The sequence below is a fragment of the Schistocerca americana genome, chromosome 4 (assembly GCF_021461395.2).
Source record: "Schistocerca americana isolate TAMUIC-IGC-003095 chromosome 4, iqSchAmer2.1, whole genome shotgun sequence".
Classification (NCBI taxonomy): Eukaryota; Metazoa; Arthropoda; class Insecta; order Orthoptera; family Acrididae; genus Schistocerca; species Schistocerca americana.
The window spans coordinates 97403763-97423947 of record NC_060122.1 but is presented as its reverse complement, the minus strand read 5'-3'; the positions used below and the strand labels follow the sequence as shown (position 1 = coordinate 97423947).

The 20185-nt window shown below is 46.1% G+C and overlaps 1 protein-coding gene across 6 annotated transcripts in view; it reads left to right on the top strand.

Annotated features, from left to right (window-relative positions):
• The window catches only part of LOC124612683 (la-related protein Larp4B), a 335239-nt gene that overhangs the window by 113676 nt on the left and 201378 nt on the right, over positions 1–20185 (top strand). The window contains exon 1 of one of the 6 annotated variants that reach the window (XM_047141013.1): positions 16324–16347. The exons of the other annotated variants lie outside the window; for them this stretch is intronic. Within the exon in view, the coding sequence (XP_046996969.1) occupies positions 16339–16347 (9 nt within the window). The 5' untranslated portion in view covers positions 16324–16338. Of the gene's footprint in view, positions 1–16323; positions 16348–20185 lie in introns of those variants that run through there. 6 annotated transcript variants of the gene reach the window in all.

The window sequence follows — 20185 nt, the reverse complement described above, 5'->3', positions numbered from 1 at the left end:
CCGTCCTCACAGCTTTACTTCTGCCAGTACCTCATCTCCTACTTTCCAAACTCTATAGAAGCTCAAGTTTCACTTGTTACTGTTTAAGTGCTCAATATTTCACGACCTAACTAAATTGCTTTTCTTTATTCAAACAATTGTTACTTCAAAATGTTTCTTTGCTAGATACGTCTTTGTAAGAGTGAATGTTCGTGTCACAATAAACAAGCTGTGTATGTTCATCGCTGGAAACAGAAGGCGACTGCTGAGATTCTCCCGCTCCTACTGATGAGTCGCGACGACGCTACAGACTTAGCGCTGTACGTGGCTGTGAAGCCGACACCGCCCTATTACGTGCCCCAAAACGTCAGCATTTATTTCTTCTTGCTCTTAATTCCCGTCGTATGCGCGCAACCGTTGTTTTAAACACTAAATGCCACAGTCTTTCGTGAAAAAGTTCCTAGCATTTTGAGATTTTCCGGTCATAAATGTGCATTTGATCCAGTAATACGACGCACTTGACCACGTTAATGTAAACTCTTTTCTGTTGTAAGTTTCGAATAACCGAGGAGGAGGCTGCTTTCGTAACCCAGCATTTTCCTTAACACGGACTCACGAAGCTGGTGTTCGGGTTACGTACTCTTCTCTGACCGCACAGCACCAAACCGCGACCGACCTCAGCTCATCTGAATACAATACAGCGTGGCGGCTATCCGTGCGGCCTGCCTCAAAGTTCCGTGGTCAGTGTGGGAGACTCGCACTCCCTATTACTTGTTCGGTGCGAGGCCCATGTTACAGTGTAAAATACACTGAAGCGCCGAAGAAACTGGTATCGGCATGCGTATTCAAATACAGAGATACGTAAACAGGCAGAATACGGCGGTAAGGTCAGCAACGCCCATATAAGACAAAACGTGTCTGGCGCAGTTGTCAGATCGGTTACTGCTGCTACAATTGCAGGTTATCAAGGTTTGAGTGAGATTGAACGTGTTGTTATAGTCGGCGCAAGAGCATCTCCGAGGTACCGAAGAAGTGGGGATTTTCCCGTACAACCATTTGATGAGTGTACCGTGAATATCAGGAATCCGGTAAAACATAAAATCTCAGACACCACTGCGGCTCGAAAAAGATCACGCGAGAACGTGACCAACTATGACTGAAGATAATCGTACAATTTGACAGATGTGCAACACTGCCGCAAATTATTGCAGATTTAAATGTTCGGCCGTGAACAAGTGTCAGCGGGCAAATCATTCAACGAAACATACACTCCTGGAAATGGAAAAAGAACACATTGACACCGGTGTGTCAGACCCACCATACTTGCTCCGGACACTGCGAGAGGGCTGTACAAGCAATGATCACACGCACGGCACAGCGGACACACCAGGAACCGCGGTGTTGGCCATCGAATGGCGCTAGCTGCGCAGCATTTGTGCACCGCCGCCGTCAGTGTCAGCCAGTTTGCCGTGGCATACGGAGCTCCATCGCAGTCTTTAACACTGGTAGCATGCCGCGACAGCGTGGACGTGAACCATATGTGCAGTTGACGGACTTTGAGCGAGGGCGTATAGTGGGCATGCGGGAGGCCGGGTGGACGTACCGCCGAATTGCTCAACACGTGGGGCGTGAGGTCTCCACAGTACATCGATGTTGTCGCCAGTGGTCGGCGGAAGGTGCACGTGCCCGTCGACCTGGGACCGGACCGCAGCGACGCACGGATGCACGCAAAGACCGTAGGATCCTACGCAGTGCCGTAGGGGACCGCACCGCCACTTCCCAGCAAATTAGGGACACTGTTGCTCCTGAGGTATCGGCGAGGACCATTCGCAACCGTCTCCATGAAGCTGGGCTACGGACCCGCACACCGTTAAGCCGTCTTCCGCTCACGCCCCAACATCGTGCAGCCCGGCTCCAGTGGTGTCGCGACAGGCGTGAATGGAGGGACGAATGGAGACGTGTCGTCTTCAGCGATGAGAGTCGCTTCTGCCTTGGTGCCAATGATGGTCGTATGCGTGTTTGGCGCCGTGCAGGTGAGCGCCACAATCAGGACTGCATACGACCGAGGCACACAGGGCCAACACCCGGCATCATGGTTTGGGGAGCGATCTCCTACACTGGCCGTACACCACTGGTGATCGTCGAGGGGACACTGAATAGTGCACGGTACATCCAAACCGTCATCGAACCCATCGTTCTACCATTCCTAGACCGGCAAGGGAACTTGCTGTTCCAACAGGACAATGCACGTCCGCATGTATCCCGTGCCACCCAACGTGCTCTAGAAGGTGCAAGTCAACTACCCTGGCCAGCAAGATCTCCGGATCTGTCCCCCATTGAGCATGTTTGGGACTGGATGAAGCGTCGTCTCACGCGGTCTGCACGTCCAGCACGAGCGCTGGTCCAACTGAGGCGCCAGGTGGAAATGGCATGGCAAGCCGTTCCACAGGACTACATCCAGCATCTCTACGATCGTCTCCATGGGAGAATAGCAGCCTGCATTGCTGCGAAAGGTGGATATACACTGTACTAGTGCCAACATTGTGCATGCTCTGTTGCCTGTGTCTATGTGCCTGTGGTTCTGTCAGTGTGATCATGTGATGTATCTGACCCCAGGAATGTGTCAATAAAGTTTCCCCTTCCTGGGACAATGAATTGACGGTGTTCTTATTTCAATTTCCAGGAGTGTAGATATGGGCTTTCGGAGCCGAAGGCTGAACTCGTGCACACTTGATGACTGCTCGACACAAAGCTTAACGCCTCAACACCGATATGGGACTGTTGACGGCTGGAAACACGTTGCCTGGTCGGACGAGTCTCACTTCAAATTGTATCGAGCGGATGGACGTGCTCGGGTATGGAGACAACCTCATGAATCCATGGATCCTGCATGTCAGCAGGGGACTGTTAAAGCTGGTGGAGGCTCTGTAATGTGGAACATGTGCAGTTGGAGTGATATGGGACCTATGATTCATCTAATTTACGACTCTGACAGGTGACATGTACGCATACATGTCCACGCACTTGGGAAATTCCAGCAGGACAATGCGACACCACACACGTCCAGAATTGCCAAAGTGTCCCCAGGAACACACTTACGAGTTCAAACCTTGTGCTGGCCACCAAACCCCCTTGGACGTGAACATTGAGCATATTTAGGATGTCTTGCAACGTGCTGCTCAGAAGAGATCTCCACTCCCTAGGACTCTTACAGATTTATGTACAGCCCTGCAGTTCGTGGTGTCAGTTCTCTCCAGCGCTACTTCCGACATCAGTCGAGTCGACGCCATGCAGTGTTGTGGCACATCTGCGTGCTCACGGGGCCCTACTCGATATTAGGCAGGTGTACTAGTTCCTTTGGCTCTGAAGTGTAGTTTTGTCAAAGATCTGTAATGAGGCGTTCTACGAAACCTCTCACTCTGTAAAAGAGTACTTTCGTAGTACCTTACAAAAATTTTGATAGTGTAATCCATGCTTAAGGCTGGGCATAAAACTGTCTGCTATGCTCGCTTAAATCGGTACAAGACACGCACTCGCAAATGAAGAAATGGTCTTGACCCCTCTAATTCTAGAACGCTCCTGTAGCGTAAAGTGCTCACAAATTCCTGCTCCAGGCGTAAACTAGACAACGGGCGGAGCTTCATGAAGTGAGGGTTAATAGTAATGTTTCAGAAAACTGAAGGGTCCGCGTGTATCAAATCACACTTCCGAAGTACTAAAACAGATTTTTATTTTTCAAGGTCAAATAGTATGTAGGGCGACAATGGGTAACAATGTACAGATTCACGTCCAGTGGGCCGGTTTCACTTGCTTGGATATCGCTTATGAAAAAGTTCAAGTCCGACTGTATTTTCAGTTTCGTATTTTTCGCCAAAGTAAGTTTCGAAGGACGTTCGTTGTGGTCCAGAAGCATCGAGCGAGGTGGCTATGCGGCAGTCAACACAATGAACTCTCATTGGGATGACTGCTCTTCAGACCCCCCCCCCCTCCCCCCTTAATCTGGCCATACTTACGGCGTTTCCTTTAAACCGAAAATGTCGGAATGGTTCCTTTAGAAGGGACACATGGTTTCCTTCGCCGTGCTCGCCTATCAGAACTTGTGCGCTGTCTGTAATCTCGTCGACAGGGTGTCAAACAATGATCTGCCTTCCGTGGCACAGAGAAGCGTATCTGTGACGTTTAGCGCGTATGAGTTGAAATTCGCAAAATTGTGGTCAAAACTACTCGAAAATACGCTAAAAATGAGCAGATTTTATTAAAGTTGTAGTGGACCTGTGAATTGACAATAGATTTGTGCCACGCAGCTAATTAACCATCTTGATGGTGTTAACTGCTACTGCCTTTTCTTTTGCGAATAAGTGTGTTTGTGAGCACCGCCTTTTGCAGAATGTTGTTTTTTTGTTGGTGTTATTTAGATACACGTAAATCAACACTTGTCTATCGTTTTCGGGTCTCCTCTGTCTCAGTAAAATATTGCAGACACTTCACGCTGGTTTCCCGTTTTGATTCTGAAACTCCATGTGCATCCAATTTCCTATGGTTGCTCACTTCAAGCAGGATTAATTTAAATGTTTGGTTTTACTTGCCGGCCTGCTGTCACGTGTTTCACAGTTAAACAGCATTTGGTCTGCGGAATAGCAGGAAAAACGTAGTTCTTTAGTGTATTTTCTCCAGTAACAGTAGTGGATGTCCTGCACTTATTTTTTTGTCTGATGTGTGTTCATTGTGGTGTTTCGAGAGTTGCTAATTCATTTCGCCTTGAGTCACGTTGCTGGAATAAGAGCCGATAGTCTCGCTGTAACTGTTACAAAGATACTAGATTGGACAGGGCACGCTTTCGAATGTTGCCAACACTTTCTATAGTATTGCATCAACACACAATGAATTAAAAGCAAGTTATGCCTGTAGCTGAAAAAAGCAAAATATATAGTAACACTAACAGGAACGAGAGTTGCTGAAAGTATGTTTGTAATGGTTAAGGTTTATTTGGAAAAACATAGTATACTAGGATTAGATGCTTTCTTTATGCACCCGTTCGGCGTCTACGTTGAAACTAACATAGAATACTAAACTATAAAACAAATTTTTCATTAGCTATAATGTTAAGTACAGTGAAGTTCAATGCTTTTGTAATGCTCCCGGGAATGATATTTTGCCTCCAAACTTAAACTGTAGACTTAATTGCGCGTAACAAACAGTTGCCTCACTATAATCGTTCAAAACGTTTGGTCTTCCCCGGCGAGATGGAAGTCAGGGAGCGACAGTATATGAGGTGGCAAAGATCTTTAATTACCCGCGCTGCGTCCTTGCCGTAGCAAGCATGCACCGCAAACATAATTTATGTTCTGGAAAAGCGTCGTATTTTTTAGATACTGTGTGACTGAGAGGTTGCAGTCTGCTTTCCTGCTCACACTGAAATCTCACCGCACCCAGAGGTCACGTGTTCCTTGTCCTGTGCGCCACATGGCCGGCTACACACAACTGCTGCGAAAAAGGACCCTGAGAGTGAGCAATTGATATTTGGCAGTAAAGGTAAACTTGCTGTTAAACCTTGCGATTGTAATTAGACAAGCTGATGTTCCGAAGGGACTCCACGCTAGGTCACAGAGGCGCGGCGTGTTGCCTGCTTGGCAGGCGCCGGCTTCAAGAATCGGTACGCCCCCGTGCACACAGCCAACCTGTCACAAAGCAATCTTCAACACCTCTACCCTTCACTTCTGCCCGATAAACTAAATTACCTCGTGCTTCTTCAAAGTGAGATCAGTACCGCAGAATACGTCGGTCTGAGAGCCAAATTCGTAACTATACTGTGAAATGAACCTATTTACAAAATTACATCAAAATTTATCTTGCAATTTCGTACCCATGTTATGCATCCTTCAACGTCACTAATCGCGAATTCAAATATCAAGGAAAGAGAAATTGTTTACTATAAAGTTCGATGTATAAAAGCTTAAAGATGTACTAACCTTTCTGTTTATCCTTAATTGCTCATCGTTTTGCTATATGACGATCTCAGGCCTCTGATTTCTTACTGACAAAGTGAAGTCACATTTTCACGATATCCCAACCAAAGTTTCATTTGACATTTTAACTTCATACAATAGTAAAGATACGAGTCAGCGTTTTAGCACTGAAGACAGGTTTTTACTCGTGCCTTTACGAGACAAAATACATGCTGCAGATCCACTGAAACAAAAACTAATGTACAAACTGACAGAAAGCTACTGGATTAACTTGCGCGTATCCAGTTGTATACATTAAAGTATGAACTTTCACCATGTTCTAGAAATTGTACAGTTCAAATTGATTATAATCACACCTCGTTTTGGATTATTAATTGTTTAGCCTACGTTAGTTTCCTCTTGCAAAATTTGGAGGAATAAAACAAAGGTAACAATTTTATAAACTTCCAAAATAGAAATTTTGGTGTACTAAAATATGCCACGTGTGAAGGGCAGTATATATTTAGCTTTTACAAAATATTGAGTTATTCACAAAAGGTTACGTATATTTTTAGAATATAACAATGGTTCTTATTATTAGTGAACAATAAATCTTAATAAAATATTCCTTAAAATACACTTGCAATATATTCCAGTCATGTAGCATTTATGTGAGTTGTCATAAAGTGAAACAATAGGTTAACTAATTTTTGCGACCAAAAGCTTTTACATTGAAAGATGTCGGGACGTGCTGAAAAATGTTTGTTAAATGAAACAAACGTTATTAACATTCTACATCTTTGTTTTTTCATGTCTACATATTGGCAGCCGTCTGCCTAGATGATTCCGAATTGTAGCGTGTAACATGGCGGTGTGTAGCCTAACTATCTGTGCGCGAGAAACAGCGTGCTGTAATAGTGTTTCAAATTACGAGAATTTGTCCACATCCATAGACATCACTCCACGTCTAAATCGTGTATTTAGTCGGACGCCATGGTTTCACTGTCAATGATTATCGTCCGTATTTCGATTTTAATTTGTTGTCAAAACGTAAATATCTTCGAGGTCTTCACTTCGAGAGGATGAAGATGTGCAAGCAGAGGTGAGGTTGTGTCTCCTCAACAAAGTCATTATGCAGTGAAGACAACAAACTGGTCTTTATTTGGAAGAAATGCGTAAGTCTCCGAAGAGACTGTAAGAAACACGTAAACATGAATAAAGATGTGGTGTTCATCAGGTTTGTTTTATTTAAAAATGCTTCCACATAAATTCGGAAGAATTACTTTCCAACAAGTCATCGCGCAAATAATGGTGCACTTGTTGCGGAATAAATTGGGAAAAAAGATTGTCCTCGCAAATACTTAAGTATTTTATATTAGTCCAATAGAAGAGAATCTTGTATTTTTGTAACTGCAGTTACAATGAACATTGCCGAAAGAACGAAATACGATCAGTGTTTGGTAAGTGGATGATCGTATCGCAAACTATATTTGACACAGGAATCGCGTAATGTTGGTTTGTAGAATATGTCAAGGGTAGAGAAATATTCAGAAAGCTGAAAACTGTCTGCCAGACCGAGACTACAACGCGAAACTTGCCTTAAGCGCGCAACGCTCAAAATACGAGTGCTGGCAGAACTGAAGCGAAAGCGGCTCGTGGGTCGTGTCTGGATGGCTCTCAGGAGCATCGTCCACGGCCGGCGGTTCCCTGTAAGGCGGGCAGCGACCGCCACACACTTCAGACTGTGTCAGATGTACCGACGCGGCGCTGGTGGACAAAGCGCTGCCGACGGATCGCTTGCCATTGTAAGCGCTAACTCGCCCATTTCCCCTTCTCTTGGTGTGTGTTTGACGTGAGCCGCTGATCGCTACACACGCGTCTCTGTTAACAGCCGGCGTACACCGGCGCTTCTCAGGCAAGTGGAAAAAATTGCAAATAATGACGAAACTATTAACGTTCTTCAGGTTTGCGTAAAAGTGCCCCAACTATGCACAGGGAAGCAAACTATCATTTTGTCGTTTGCGAGTTTATTTGGAAGGAAGATGTGCCATTAAACGACCAGCACTCTAGGTTATTTTTATTGGGTGGAAATTCAGTTCTGCAAATGTTATAAATTGTCGTCCATCCTATGCAGTGTACAGAAGTTACACAGGGTGGTCCATTGATCGTCTACGGTCCAAATATCTCAAGAAATAAGCGCCAAACGAAAAAACTACAAAGAACGAAACTTTTCTAGCTTGAAGGGGAAACCAGATGGCGATATGGTAGGCCCACTAGGTGGCGCTGCCATAGGTCAAACGGATGTCAACTTTTTTTTATTACATATTCGTATAGTACGTAAAGAAATGTTTTACTTAAATTACTTTTCCTCTTTGTGACTATTACAGCGCCATCAATCACAAACATATGGCTCACAATTTTAGACGAACAGTTCGCAACAGGTAGGTTTTTTAAATTAAACGTAGGTACGTTAGGACATATTATTTCGGTTGTTCCAAAGTGATACATGTACCTTTGTGAACTTACCATTTCTGAGAACGCATGCTGTTACAGCGTGATTATCTATAAATACCACATTAATGCAATAAATGCTCAAAATGATGTCCGTCAATCTCAATGCATTTGGCAGTACGTGTAACGACATTCCTCTCAACAGCGCGTAGTTGGCCTTCCGTAATGTTCGCACATGCATTGACAATGCGCTGACGCCTGTTGTCAGGTGTTGTCGGTGGATCACGATAGCAAATATCCTTCAATTTTCCCCACACAAAGAAATCCGGGAACGTCAAATCCGGTGAACGTGCTTCGATGACCAATCCACCTTTCATGAAATACGCTATTCAATACCGCTTCAACCGCACGCGAGCTATGTGCCGGACATCCATCATGTTGGAAGTACATCGCCATTCTGTCATGCAGTGAAACATCTTGTAGTAACATCGGTAGAACATTACGTAGGAAAACAGCATACACTGCACCAATTAGATTGCCATGGATAAAATGGGGGCCAATTATCCTTCCTCCCATAATGCCGCACTATACATTAACCCGCCAAGGTCGCTGATGTTAGACTTGTCGCAGCAATCCTGGATTTTCAGTTGCCCAGTAGTGCATATTATGCTGGTTTACGTTACCGCTATTGGTGAATGACACTTCGTCGCTAAATAGAACGCGTGCAAAAAATCTGTCATCGTCCCGTAATTTCTCTTGTGCCCAGTGGCAGAGCTGTACACGACGTTAAGAGTCGTCGCCATGCAATTCCTGGTGCATAGAAATATGGTACGGGTGCAATCGATGTTGTTGTAGCATCCTCAACACCGACGTTTTGAGATACCCGATTCTCGCGCAATTGTCTGCTACTGATGTGCGGATTAGCCGCGACAGTAGCTAAAACACCTACTTGGGCATCATTTGTTGCAGGTCGTGGTTGACGTTTCACATGTGGCTGATCACTTCCTGTTTCTTTAAATAACGTAACTATCCGGCGAACGGTCCGGACACTTGGATGATGTCGTCCAGGATACCGAGCAGGATACGTAGCACACGCCCGTTGGGCATTTTGATCACAATAGCCACACATCAACACGATATCGACCTTTTCCGCAATTGGTAAACGGTCCGTTTTAACGTGGGTAATGTATTACGAAGCAAATACCGTCCGCACTTGCGGAATGTTACGTGATACCACGTACTTATATGTTTGTAACTATTACAGCGCCATCTATCACACCGCGAAAAAATTGGTCCAACTAAAACATTCATATTTCTTTACGTACTACACGAATATATAACAAAAAATGGGGGTTCCTATTTAAAACACGTAGTTGATATCCGTTTGACCTATGGCAGCGCCATCTAGCGGGCCAACCATAGCGCCATCTGGTTTCCCCCTTCAAGCTAGACGATGTACTGACCGGCTCGCTGTCTGCGATCCCTCAACACCCTCCGTGTCGTGAATGGTACTTCCTCGGGAGCGGCCAGAGTGGTCCTTCTGCGCCTCTATCGCGCCTTAGTGCTCTCGAAATTGGACTATGGAAGCATAGTTTACTCCTGTTCGGCCGTCTATTCTTCGGCGTCTCGACTCTATCCACCTCCGTGGATTACGTTTAGTGTCTGGAGCTTTTTACACCAGCCCTGTGGAAAGCCTTTATGCTGAGACTGCTGAACCTCCGCTGTCCAATCGGCGAGCAGTCCTTCTGAGTCGTTATGCTAGCCATCTGTCTTCCATGCCTGCTAATCCGGCCCATGACCTTTTCTTCGACGCCTCTTTTGATGTAGGGTATGCAGGCCGCCCCTCCTCCCTACTACCACCGGGAGTCCGCTTCCGTCAACTGCTACATTCTCTTTCCTTCCGCTTTCCTAAAAGTTTCTTGGCAACTTGGGGTACAGCACTGCCTTGGCTCCGGCTCCGTCCCCGGACCTGCCTGCTCCGTGACCTTTGTCAGTTTCCTAAGGATGGTACCCCTTCACTTGTTTATCGTCGGGCATTTTCTGCTCTGTGCACAAATGAAGGAAGCCACATTTATTTACACTGACTGCTCAAAAACATAGTTTGGTGTAGGGAGTGCCTATATTGTTGGCGACACCCCAAATCGATTTCGGCTTCCCGACCAGTTTTCGGTTTATACTGCGGAGCTTTACGTTGTTCTCCAGGCTGTCCAATACATCCGTCGCCATCAGCGGATACAGCATGTTATTTGCTTAGATTCTCTCAGCTCTCTCCTCAGTCTCCAAGCTCTCTACCCTGTCCACCCTCTGGTCCACCGAATTCAGGACTGTCTACGTTTGCTCCACTTGGGGGCGTCTCTGTGGCGTTCCTCTGGATCCCAGGACACGTTGGTATCTGTGGAAATGAGGCGGCCGATATAGCGGCCAAGGCTGCAGTCTCTCTTCTTCGGCCAGCTTTTCGCACGATTTCCTTCGCCGAACTACGGAGTGTTTTATGTCGTCGTGTTGTTCTTTTATGGCACGCACATTGGTCGACACTTCCCAATAATAAATTGCGGGACGTGAAAGCTTTCCCTGTGCTTGGACCTCTTCCTCCCGAACGCGTTGTCGGGAGGAGGTAATTTTAACTCGACTCCGGATAGCGCACTGTCTTTTTAGCTATCGACACCGTTTAAGCTGCGATCCTCCCCCACTCTGTCCCCACTGCTCTCAGCTGTGGACGGTAAGACACCTTTCACTTGAGTGCCCCTATTTTACTCTGTTACGCGCCCGTCTACAGCTGTCGCCTGATATATCGTCAATTTTAGCAGATGACGCGCGCTCAGCCGATCGCGTTCTCGAGTTTATTAGTGCCAGTGAGATGACGTCAGTCATTTGAAGCTCTTTTTGTGGACAACCAACCCCCCTTCTATAGTGGTTCTTTTAAGCTTTGCTTCTGTTTTTAGTTTCTCCATTTTTTTTTTGAGTTTCGTTCCCATTGCTGCTGGTTTCCAGTGTCGTTTTTTTACCTTTTCCTGAGTCACAGACCGGGCGCTAATGACCATAGCAGTTTTTCGCCCTAAAACGGTGAAAAAAAAAGATCTACTGACCAAAGTTGCGGTAGTATTTACGTCATTTACAGACTAGCACTGTAACTATAGCCATGACAGGTCGTATGTTTTCAGATTGGTTAGTACCTCAAAGTACGTGTCAAGAGCTAATTTTCCCGTGGCCAGTGTTGAAGTGTGGACGCTTGGATGCATCATACTGGCAGGCTTAGTCCAGTTAGTGGTGCAGTTACGACCGTTCAGAAAACAGCAGGTAGTAAACTATGTGAATTGTTTGCGGAAAGACCGTTGAACGCAGAGAAAAGGCAAGCAAGGCAGTGATGTGTGTAAGTATTACCCCTTTTAAGGGTCCCAGACTTAGGCAACACTAAACAATCTTCGAAATTGTCTTCTAATGATTGACATCTGCGTTTCCTAAAATCAGTGGAGAGAGCTAATTCCACTCTACATTGCTTCAAGTGGTTCCTCCTTTGTTTATTCAGTTGTTACTGTTACCAACGATTCGCCAGCTATACTGTACTTGAACAGTAATGGGTAACTTTGCCTATAAGTGGGTAGTAGGTTAAATTTATACACGTTCAGGGCCGCTTGCTAGTTCCTGCAAGCGTCGATGATCTTCAGGTTCCCTTGCATTTTGCTACAGCCTTCTGCCGTTCGACCTTTCTGCAGAAACAGCATCGTCCACGAACAGCCCAAAATACCTTCCGGCGTTATCCAGTATATCATTTATGGGTTCCCACCGTCGTTTCGAAAAATTTTTTGTAAGACCTTTAGTAGTTCAGCTTTTTCTGATATGCTAGAATTTGAGCGTCAACAGTTCTGACTGCGACCCCTCGTGTAAGACTCGATGAAGGAATGTAAGTCGTGTTGTGTACAGCCCTGACATCAACCCACAGAACGAAGTCCAGTGTGGTGTTATCGGTGAGCACTCAGGCCTAGTGGTAGAGTGGTAAATTATGTGCAAGAAAATAGAAGGCGCAGGGTAGAGTCCTGGTCAGGTCATGGCTTTTTAAGTCTGCAGTTTAACCTACCATTAACCTCTCCATGACCTGTACATCCATCAGAAACGACATTTGGTTCAGATTCCCCTTTCCCCACTTGGATAACAATTGTAGGCTAAGGATACACGAGTCGCTGAAGTGGCATGCAGTTGACGGACTTGCACCAGGCCACTGGGCCACGCGAAGTTATTAAATCACGAGATTGTCACAGTACATACCTCAAGATGTGTGACGAGATGACTTTGCGGGGCCGTGCTGAAATGCAGTTTCCACTGTGTCAAAAAGTGCAAGATGTCTACTTACGGGGAAGTCTCTGACACTGACTGCCTTTCCAAAATTTTTGAACCACTTCATTACTGTTACACATAAAGGTAAAATTCTCTCTACCGTTCCCCTGCTAACAAGGGAACCTCCCCATCGCACCCCCCTCAGATTTAGTTATAAGTTGGCACAGTGGATAGGCCTTGAAAAACTGAACACACATCAATTGAGAAAACAGGAAGAAGTTGTGTGGAACTGTGAAAAAATAAGCAAAATATACAAACTGAGTAGTCCATGGGCCACATAAGCAACATCATGGACGAAGTGTGCTTAGAAGCGCCGTGGTCCCGTGGTAGCGTCAGCAGCTGCTGAGCGAGAGATCCTTGATTCAAGTCTTCCCTCGACTGAAAATTTTACTTTCTTCATTTTTGCATAGTTATTATCTGTCCGTTCGTTCATTGACATCTCTGTTCACTGTAATAAGTTTAGTGTCTATGTTTTGCGACCGCACTGCAAAACCGTGCGATTAGTAGACGAAAGGACGTGCCTCTCCAATGGGAACCGAAAACTTTTGATCGTAAGGTCATAGGTCAACCGATTCCTCCACAGGAAAACACGTCTGATATATTCTATACGACACTGGTGACGACATGTGCGTCACATGACAGGAATATGTTGTCGGCCCACCTAACTTGTACACTTGGCGAATGGGTAAAAAGATTCTTCTACCTTGCCCGATTTACGTTTTCTTGTGGATGTGATAATCACTCCCAAAAAAGTGATGAAAACATAAGAGTTTGTCACATAAACTGAAAATAAAAAATTAAAATTTGCACTCGATGGAAGATTTGAACCTATGACCTTTCGTTCTGCAGCTGCTCACGAGACCACGGCGCTCCTGCGTTCCTATCGTCCTTAATGTTGCTTATCTTTCCTTGAACTGCTCAGTTTGTATATTTGGCCTATTTTTTCACAGTTCTACACAACTTCTTCCTGTTTCCTCGATTGATCTGTGTTCAGTTTTTCAAGGCCTATCCACTGTGCCAACTTATAACTAAATCTGAGGGGGGTGCGATGGGGAGGTTCCCTTGTAAGTATCTACAGTCTGGCATTGCTCAACAACAGTGCAATATCAGCAAAAGCCACCTGCTAGGCATAAACATTTCGACACAGTCGGCCACCCGGGAGTGCGACATCAACACTTCTGTGTGACAGAACGAGAGACCTCAGGAGGACAGTGTAAGACAAGTACAGACCAGCCTGCCTCAGTATCTCTCATAACATTCTGCAAGAAGCACCAGGTGGGACGTCACACTACCTATCTGGTTTGACGAAGCAGTTAAGATACTGAAAAAAAATTAGGCAATACAGCAAAACTGAAGAATGCTGATGTCTCGGAGACCGACTCAGTCATCATAAGACGTCATATAGCAAAGCCATTCCTCGGCACTGCAAATACTCAACCCCGCCATCCTAGAGGCAGCCTATCACCAGGATCGATGGCGTTAGTGTCGTTCACACTCGATTCTCTGATCATTACACTGTACCATCTAGTGAGAGGTTGTTCCAGTATTGGTCATACTCTTGCTGCCTGATGTGGTGACTACTGATCCGTAGCCACGGATGACTACGAACCAGTATCGACTACTCAAGCAGCCATTGACGGGTAGACCACGCGTCTACAAACACCGTTCCACTTCACGGCACCAACTGCTCTGATACTTCACCATCGTTCGGGTCACGTGGCATACCGAACCGGCGGGCGAGGGTCAGCTTTCGACACGTCGCGGCATCAGATATTGTAATCCATGTGATGGGGCGTCACGGGCAGTGAGCTGAGAGGGACGCAGTAATATCAGAATAGGGTGCGAGCCAAACATATACGCATCTGAAACTTCCTGGCAGATTAAAACTGTGTGCCCGACCGAGACTCTAACTCGGGACCTTTGCCTTTCGCGGGCAAGTGCTCTACCAACTGAGCTACCGAAGCATGACTCACGCCCGGCACTCACAGCTTTACTTCTGCCAGTACCTCGTCTCCTACCTTCCAAACTTCATCTGTCACGGATTCGTCCTCAGCAGATAAGCAGATGGGAAGCACCGTCTGAACGAATGGGCGGGCAATCCGCTACACTGCGACCGGCCTGTCCTTAGGGCTGGTGCAGCGACATTCGGCTACCCTCAGTTCACCTCTCAATTCAGCAGATTCCACTCCCAGCTTACGAAGTCACCAGCCGCTGCGGAACAGACGGCGACAAGATTTATTCTGAGGTACGAGAGACATTAAATCTTGTTTTATAGCCTCTGATGACGCCACACAGGTTTCTCAGCCTCTATCCTGACGGAACAGTAAGGGTTTCCAACCCTGGAGTGAGCGACCCCTATATTACGCTTTTTTTTCCAGTGGTGTCCACGCGTACTGGTGTCGACAAACCTGCAGTATTATCACAGATTTGCATTCTGTATACCAGGTAACACGCTGCGCTTTATCGTAGTCTGACCCAGTTTTGATGCATCGGGTCAAATCTGCAACAAAGCACAAAATAAAGAAGAAAAAGATGAAATTTGCTAAAAGTCGTACAGAAAACATTTTCAAAGTTACTACATCCTTTCTTTCAAATGATAGTGGTCCTTTATGCTGTGTTGTACGCACAGCAGTAATCCTTGAGATATTATCGAAATTTAGATCTGTCTGTTTTGTACCGTAAAGAACGGCGTGCTGTCTTGAATCTACTAGGAACTCCTGAATCTAGTCATACATCTGGTCGGATACTCCGTAAGCTGTTAGTGTGTTAGATACAGAGGGCCTTTGGAAAGTCGAGGAAAACTGCATTAATCGCATTCCAGTCTACGGTGTCTCCATCTCGTGGACGAACAGAGCGAGCCGAGTTTAGCAGGATGTGCTGTTTGCGAAATTTATGCTTATCCCAACAGACGAGATAACCGATCTTTCAAATCAGTCGTTATGTGCGAACATCAACCGTCTTACGTAATTATACAACAGGGTAACAGCGATACACGCCTGCTGCCCGACGAACGAAGCTGAAGGGAAATTCGGCCAGTTATCAATTAACACAATCGAACAGCCTTATCTTGTTCCCTTCCGCCAACGTTTCACTTATCACGCTCCTGATGTGTCACAGTTGGACGCCGCATCACACACCGAAGGACTGCGGCGGGCGGACGGAGCCTGCGCCGTGTCGCGCTGCTCGAGCGCACAACTAGGTCCCGTCCTCTCCTCTCCTCTCCCACCCCCCTCCCCTCCCCTCCCCGCCCCCACCCACTGCGCTCCTCTTCTGGCTCCGCTCCGGTCGGGCGGCGGCGCCGATTTGGCGCCCCACCCGGCCGCGCGGAGATAATTAAAGTGACTGACTGGCACGTTTTGTAATTGCATCGCGTGGGCGCTGCGCCTAGTGCGAGGCGCGCTCAACAGATGGCGGCGGCTGCGCCGGCGCCCGCTCCGCGCCGGTCACGTGGTGCCGCGCTGGCCCGACTTGGGGAGTCCCGCGGTTCTCGGGACACCACGTCACGCGTACGTGGTGCAATGACGCTGGCGAGAATGCAGCGTCAGCTCTGCCATAGCGAGCGTACAGTCGCGAGAGGAGTCCCGCCTCGAGGACCGCACTGGATCCCACTGTCGTAAATTCTGTGAACCTCATGCAAATGGTAAGCAGCAGTCTCCGTATGCCGCATATCGTACTTTGTTTGGTAGCCATAGCAGTTAATTGTATCCTTGAAGCCTCTCCAAGCGACGATAAACTCAGCAGAGGCCCATGTGCGTGTCCGTGAACTGCTGTTCTTCCTTCTAAACAAATGATCATTTTGTTTGTACGCACTTTGCGTGGTGACCACTGCAGTCTGTACCATGACGAAATGTTCGTGCGAGAAGCTAAAGCCTTCAGTTAACAGCAACCTGATAACAGCGCATTCCGTTTAAAGTCGGTGAAATACGTCGTCGGCTAAACTGCTGTATCAGAGGGCGTGACGTCGTAGTTTCGCTGCTTCGTTCTCTCTGTAATATCCGCTGTTTTTCGAATGTCAGCGCGATGGGCTGCGTCCCCACGTCGTGCTCTGATTCTCGCATCGCCCTGTTAAAAAGCAAGGCCCAATGGCTGTTCATTAGTTTCGTGGAAGATAGACTATAAGCACAATTTCTAGTAAAATGACACTACAGACAACTGAATTGTTAGTTTATTACAAACACATTAATGCTAGAAAATTTGTAACATGTGCCCACCACCTAGTACAATATACTTAAGTGAGGGTACAGCTTACAGACTGTTTGTAAACGTTGCTTTGCATCTAACAGGGATACATACGAATACTTCCTGCTTCCAGTACTTTCGACGATGGCAAGTACCTTGACGTAAATTCATTAAATTATAAACAGTTTCAGTGATAAAATTTCGTTTCAGTGCATTTTCTTCCCGCAGCGCTGATAATGCCAAACTATTTGGAGTACTCTGAATGCCTTCTATGTTATGCTGGATATGTCAAATAACAACGCGCTCGCATATCGTATTTCCATGAAAATAACTTACTCGAAATTCCTGACCGCTACTGTTACTTCACTCTGCGGTCTTAAATTAGGTAGGGGCCTGAAGAATTGGTGCCGGCAGTATTTTTTCCCTGTCAGTGACAATTTTTTTCCATTAAACGACAGCACGGCCAAGAATAGATAGATTTTTAGCGTTCGTTAACTCCTTCACACTCTGCCTTTGTAGATGCTGGTCTTGCTGTGCGGTTGTTCAGTTTGACGTAGGAGAGACTGCTTTCCCTGCTCCCCTGAGGGACAGGGACGTACCCATGGACAAAATCAAGTACGCGACTATAATTTCTTTCTCAAGTCATTACTGTCCACCGAACGATTTCTTATATGAACAGCAAAGGAGAAAACACACAGTACACTCGCACTCTAACACACGTTTCTTGGGGGACGATATTTCAAGGTCGAGAGAGGTAGTCGCCATCGTGTTCATGTTCGGAAGTCAGACAGGACAAACGAGAGAAGTATAGTTAAATGTGGATCGTTTCAACCGCTGCTATATCTGAACTACTGCTGGCATCGCATGCCAGCCACACTTGGCTTCCAGGTAGCACACATCACTCAGTTTTCAACATCCTCGTGTGTCTAAGGTTGCTTCATACAGTAACGATTCGAAACTAATGTAGCATGAGCTCCCCGTTTCGTCTAGCACAAGGCGCTACTTTTTGAAGACAAGGATATACCGCTTTGTGATGAAATGATTTCCAATGTTGGAAGAAAGGTCTAGAGTTTTGGGGTAGATGTTTTAGAAGGAAAAAAATCAGACTGGATAGCGTTAGTGTGTGTGTGTGTGTGTGTGTGTGTGTGTGTGTGTGTGTGTGTGTAAAATGGGAGGCATGGAGGAAACTAAGAGAAATTCTGTATAAAATAAAACGAGGGCACCTGAAAAGCAGCATTTATTAATAAGAGAATCAAATGAGAGTACAGTTTGCCTTAGATATGCGAATATTACTTGGATGTTAGTTGGACAGGATGCGTCCGAATAATTTCTAAAAACATATTTTTAGTACTTACTGGCTGATAACGAAAGCATAACGAGGAAAACGTGACGAATTGAAGATTTAACTTGTACAGAAACAGCCTGCTAGGCGAACAGCAGTGAACATTGAGTTCAGGGGCTTCACGACATACTGCGCTGTGGATACTGGTATTTAGTGTCAGTTACTACTTCTAAGTTTCAGTTCCATGTTGAGACTTCAACTGCTTCAACGCAAACAATAATTTGGAGAACTTGGAACTATACTTAGTTATTAGATGTGATGGGATGGTCACCTGATATCGTGTGGCCGCTTCTCTGGCCCTACGAACTGCAGTGACTTGCCGTGGGAGTGAGCCTACAAGTCCCTGGTACTTAGGTGGAAGCTGCTGGCACCAAATCCTTTATAGAGCGGCAGCCAATTCCGGTCTGTCTGTGGGTCCAGGATCCACGGCACGGAACCTGCATTCCATGACATAGCGGATATGTTCGATGGGTTTCAAATCTGAGTTCCCGGGTGACCACCTCAGTCTGCCGACCTTCTTTGTTGACCATTCAGTCCCTTCCAGAACAAGGGTGTGCCGCATTCCATGCCAGGAAAATGCATCCCAGACCGTGGCAGAGGCACCAGAGTCTTCGAACACACCTTCTTGGCAGGCTGGATCCAGCGACTAGTGTGGTCTGCGCCACACAGTGCCCCGGTATCGGCAGGTGCAGTTGGAATCGTGATTAGTCTCCTATACAACTTCAACTGGCACATGGGTCGTGCGGTGGACATGTGATAACACATCTGCGCAGTCTGTGTGCTTAATGTCATTTCGTCGCTCTTAGCTTAATCACTCTAGTGAGAAGGCTTTTTTCCTCCTTCCTCATCGTAACAAAGATGTGAGTCAGAATGTATTCCTAGGAATAATAATGAGTAAAACTGCTAAATTTATTATCTATTACTAAGGTCACCATGAAGTATGGGTGGTCAATATTCATATCTGTGAACCAACAGAAAAAAATTATAAATAATTACACAGTGGTATATATGAATATAAATTACCCCCTACTAGTTACGGGAACTTGTAAGGAAATACTACAAACAAAAAAAGTCAATGTCCATTTGCGAATCACGCTGAAATCTTCTGAAAATAAGTGTCCAGAAATGCTAGGCGTGCAGGTCTCGAAGAATTAGTATAGTAGCCTTGGCGTCTATTAGTTTCAACTGAAGTTAATACGATCTTGAAACAAAGAAAAAATACGACGGGAAAAATCTATGGGTAAACTATAGCCCCTCTGTAAAGATCAGTCTGCGCTTTAAGCCGTATTTGTTCCCGCGATCCATATGTGACGGAAGGTGTAGACCTTGAAGAAACAGCTGTGAGATGTCGTCAGTATAAAGGTCTCACACAATAACTATTGTGAACTACTTCGGTCCACTGGAATGTGCAGTTTAGCAGCACCTTAACCCGTGCAAAACCTGCCGAGCTGAAACTACACACAGGACGCTACCCACATCTGAAAACGCATTTCCGACGTAAATTTCTCGTGACGACGTGAGCTGGTCTAGAGGAATACCTCAGATATATCGCTGCCGTAGGTTTCCACAGAAGCTGCAGTGCCGCAGTTTCCAGCCCTAACGCCCTACCCTACCGTCTGCTGACATCTGGCCGCGTAACTTGTCCTCTACGTGCCGTATTCCTTACCACTGTCTCCTAATGCCTGTCGTACTCGTCTCGCGCCGGTACGTGTGCGTTCTTGTTTCCCCATGCACAGGTGAGTCGCCAGTGTGCTGACAGTGTAACGGTTGAAACAGGATAGATGTCATTGGTTGAATTCCAGGCGAATAACCAGTTGGCAGTTTCCATGTGGGTCGTAAACACTGGAGGAAGTGTCGTGACCAATAAAAGATTAATTTGAAGGCAAAAGTATGTTTACTGTGTTCCACGATTTTTCGTAACGTCAGCAACGTGCGAGCTTTCAATTTAAAAAAAAAA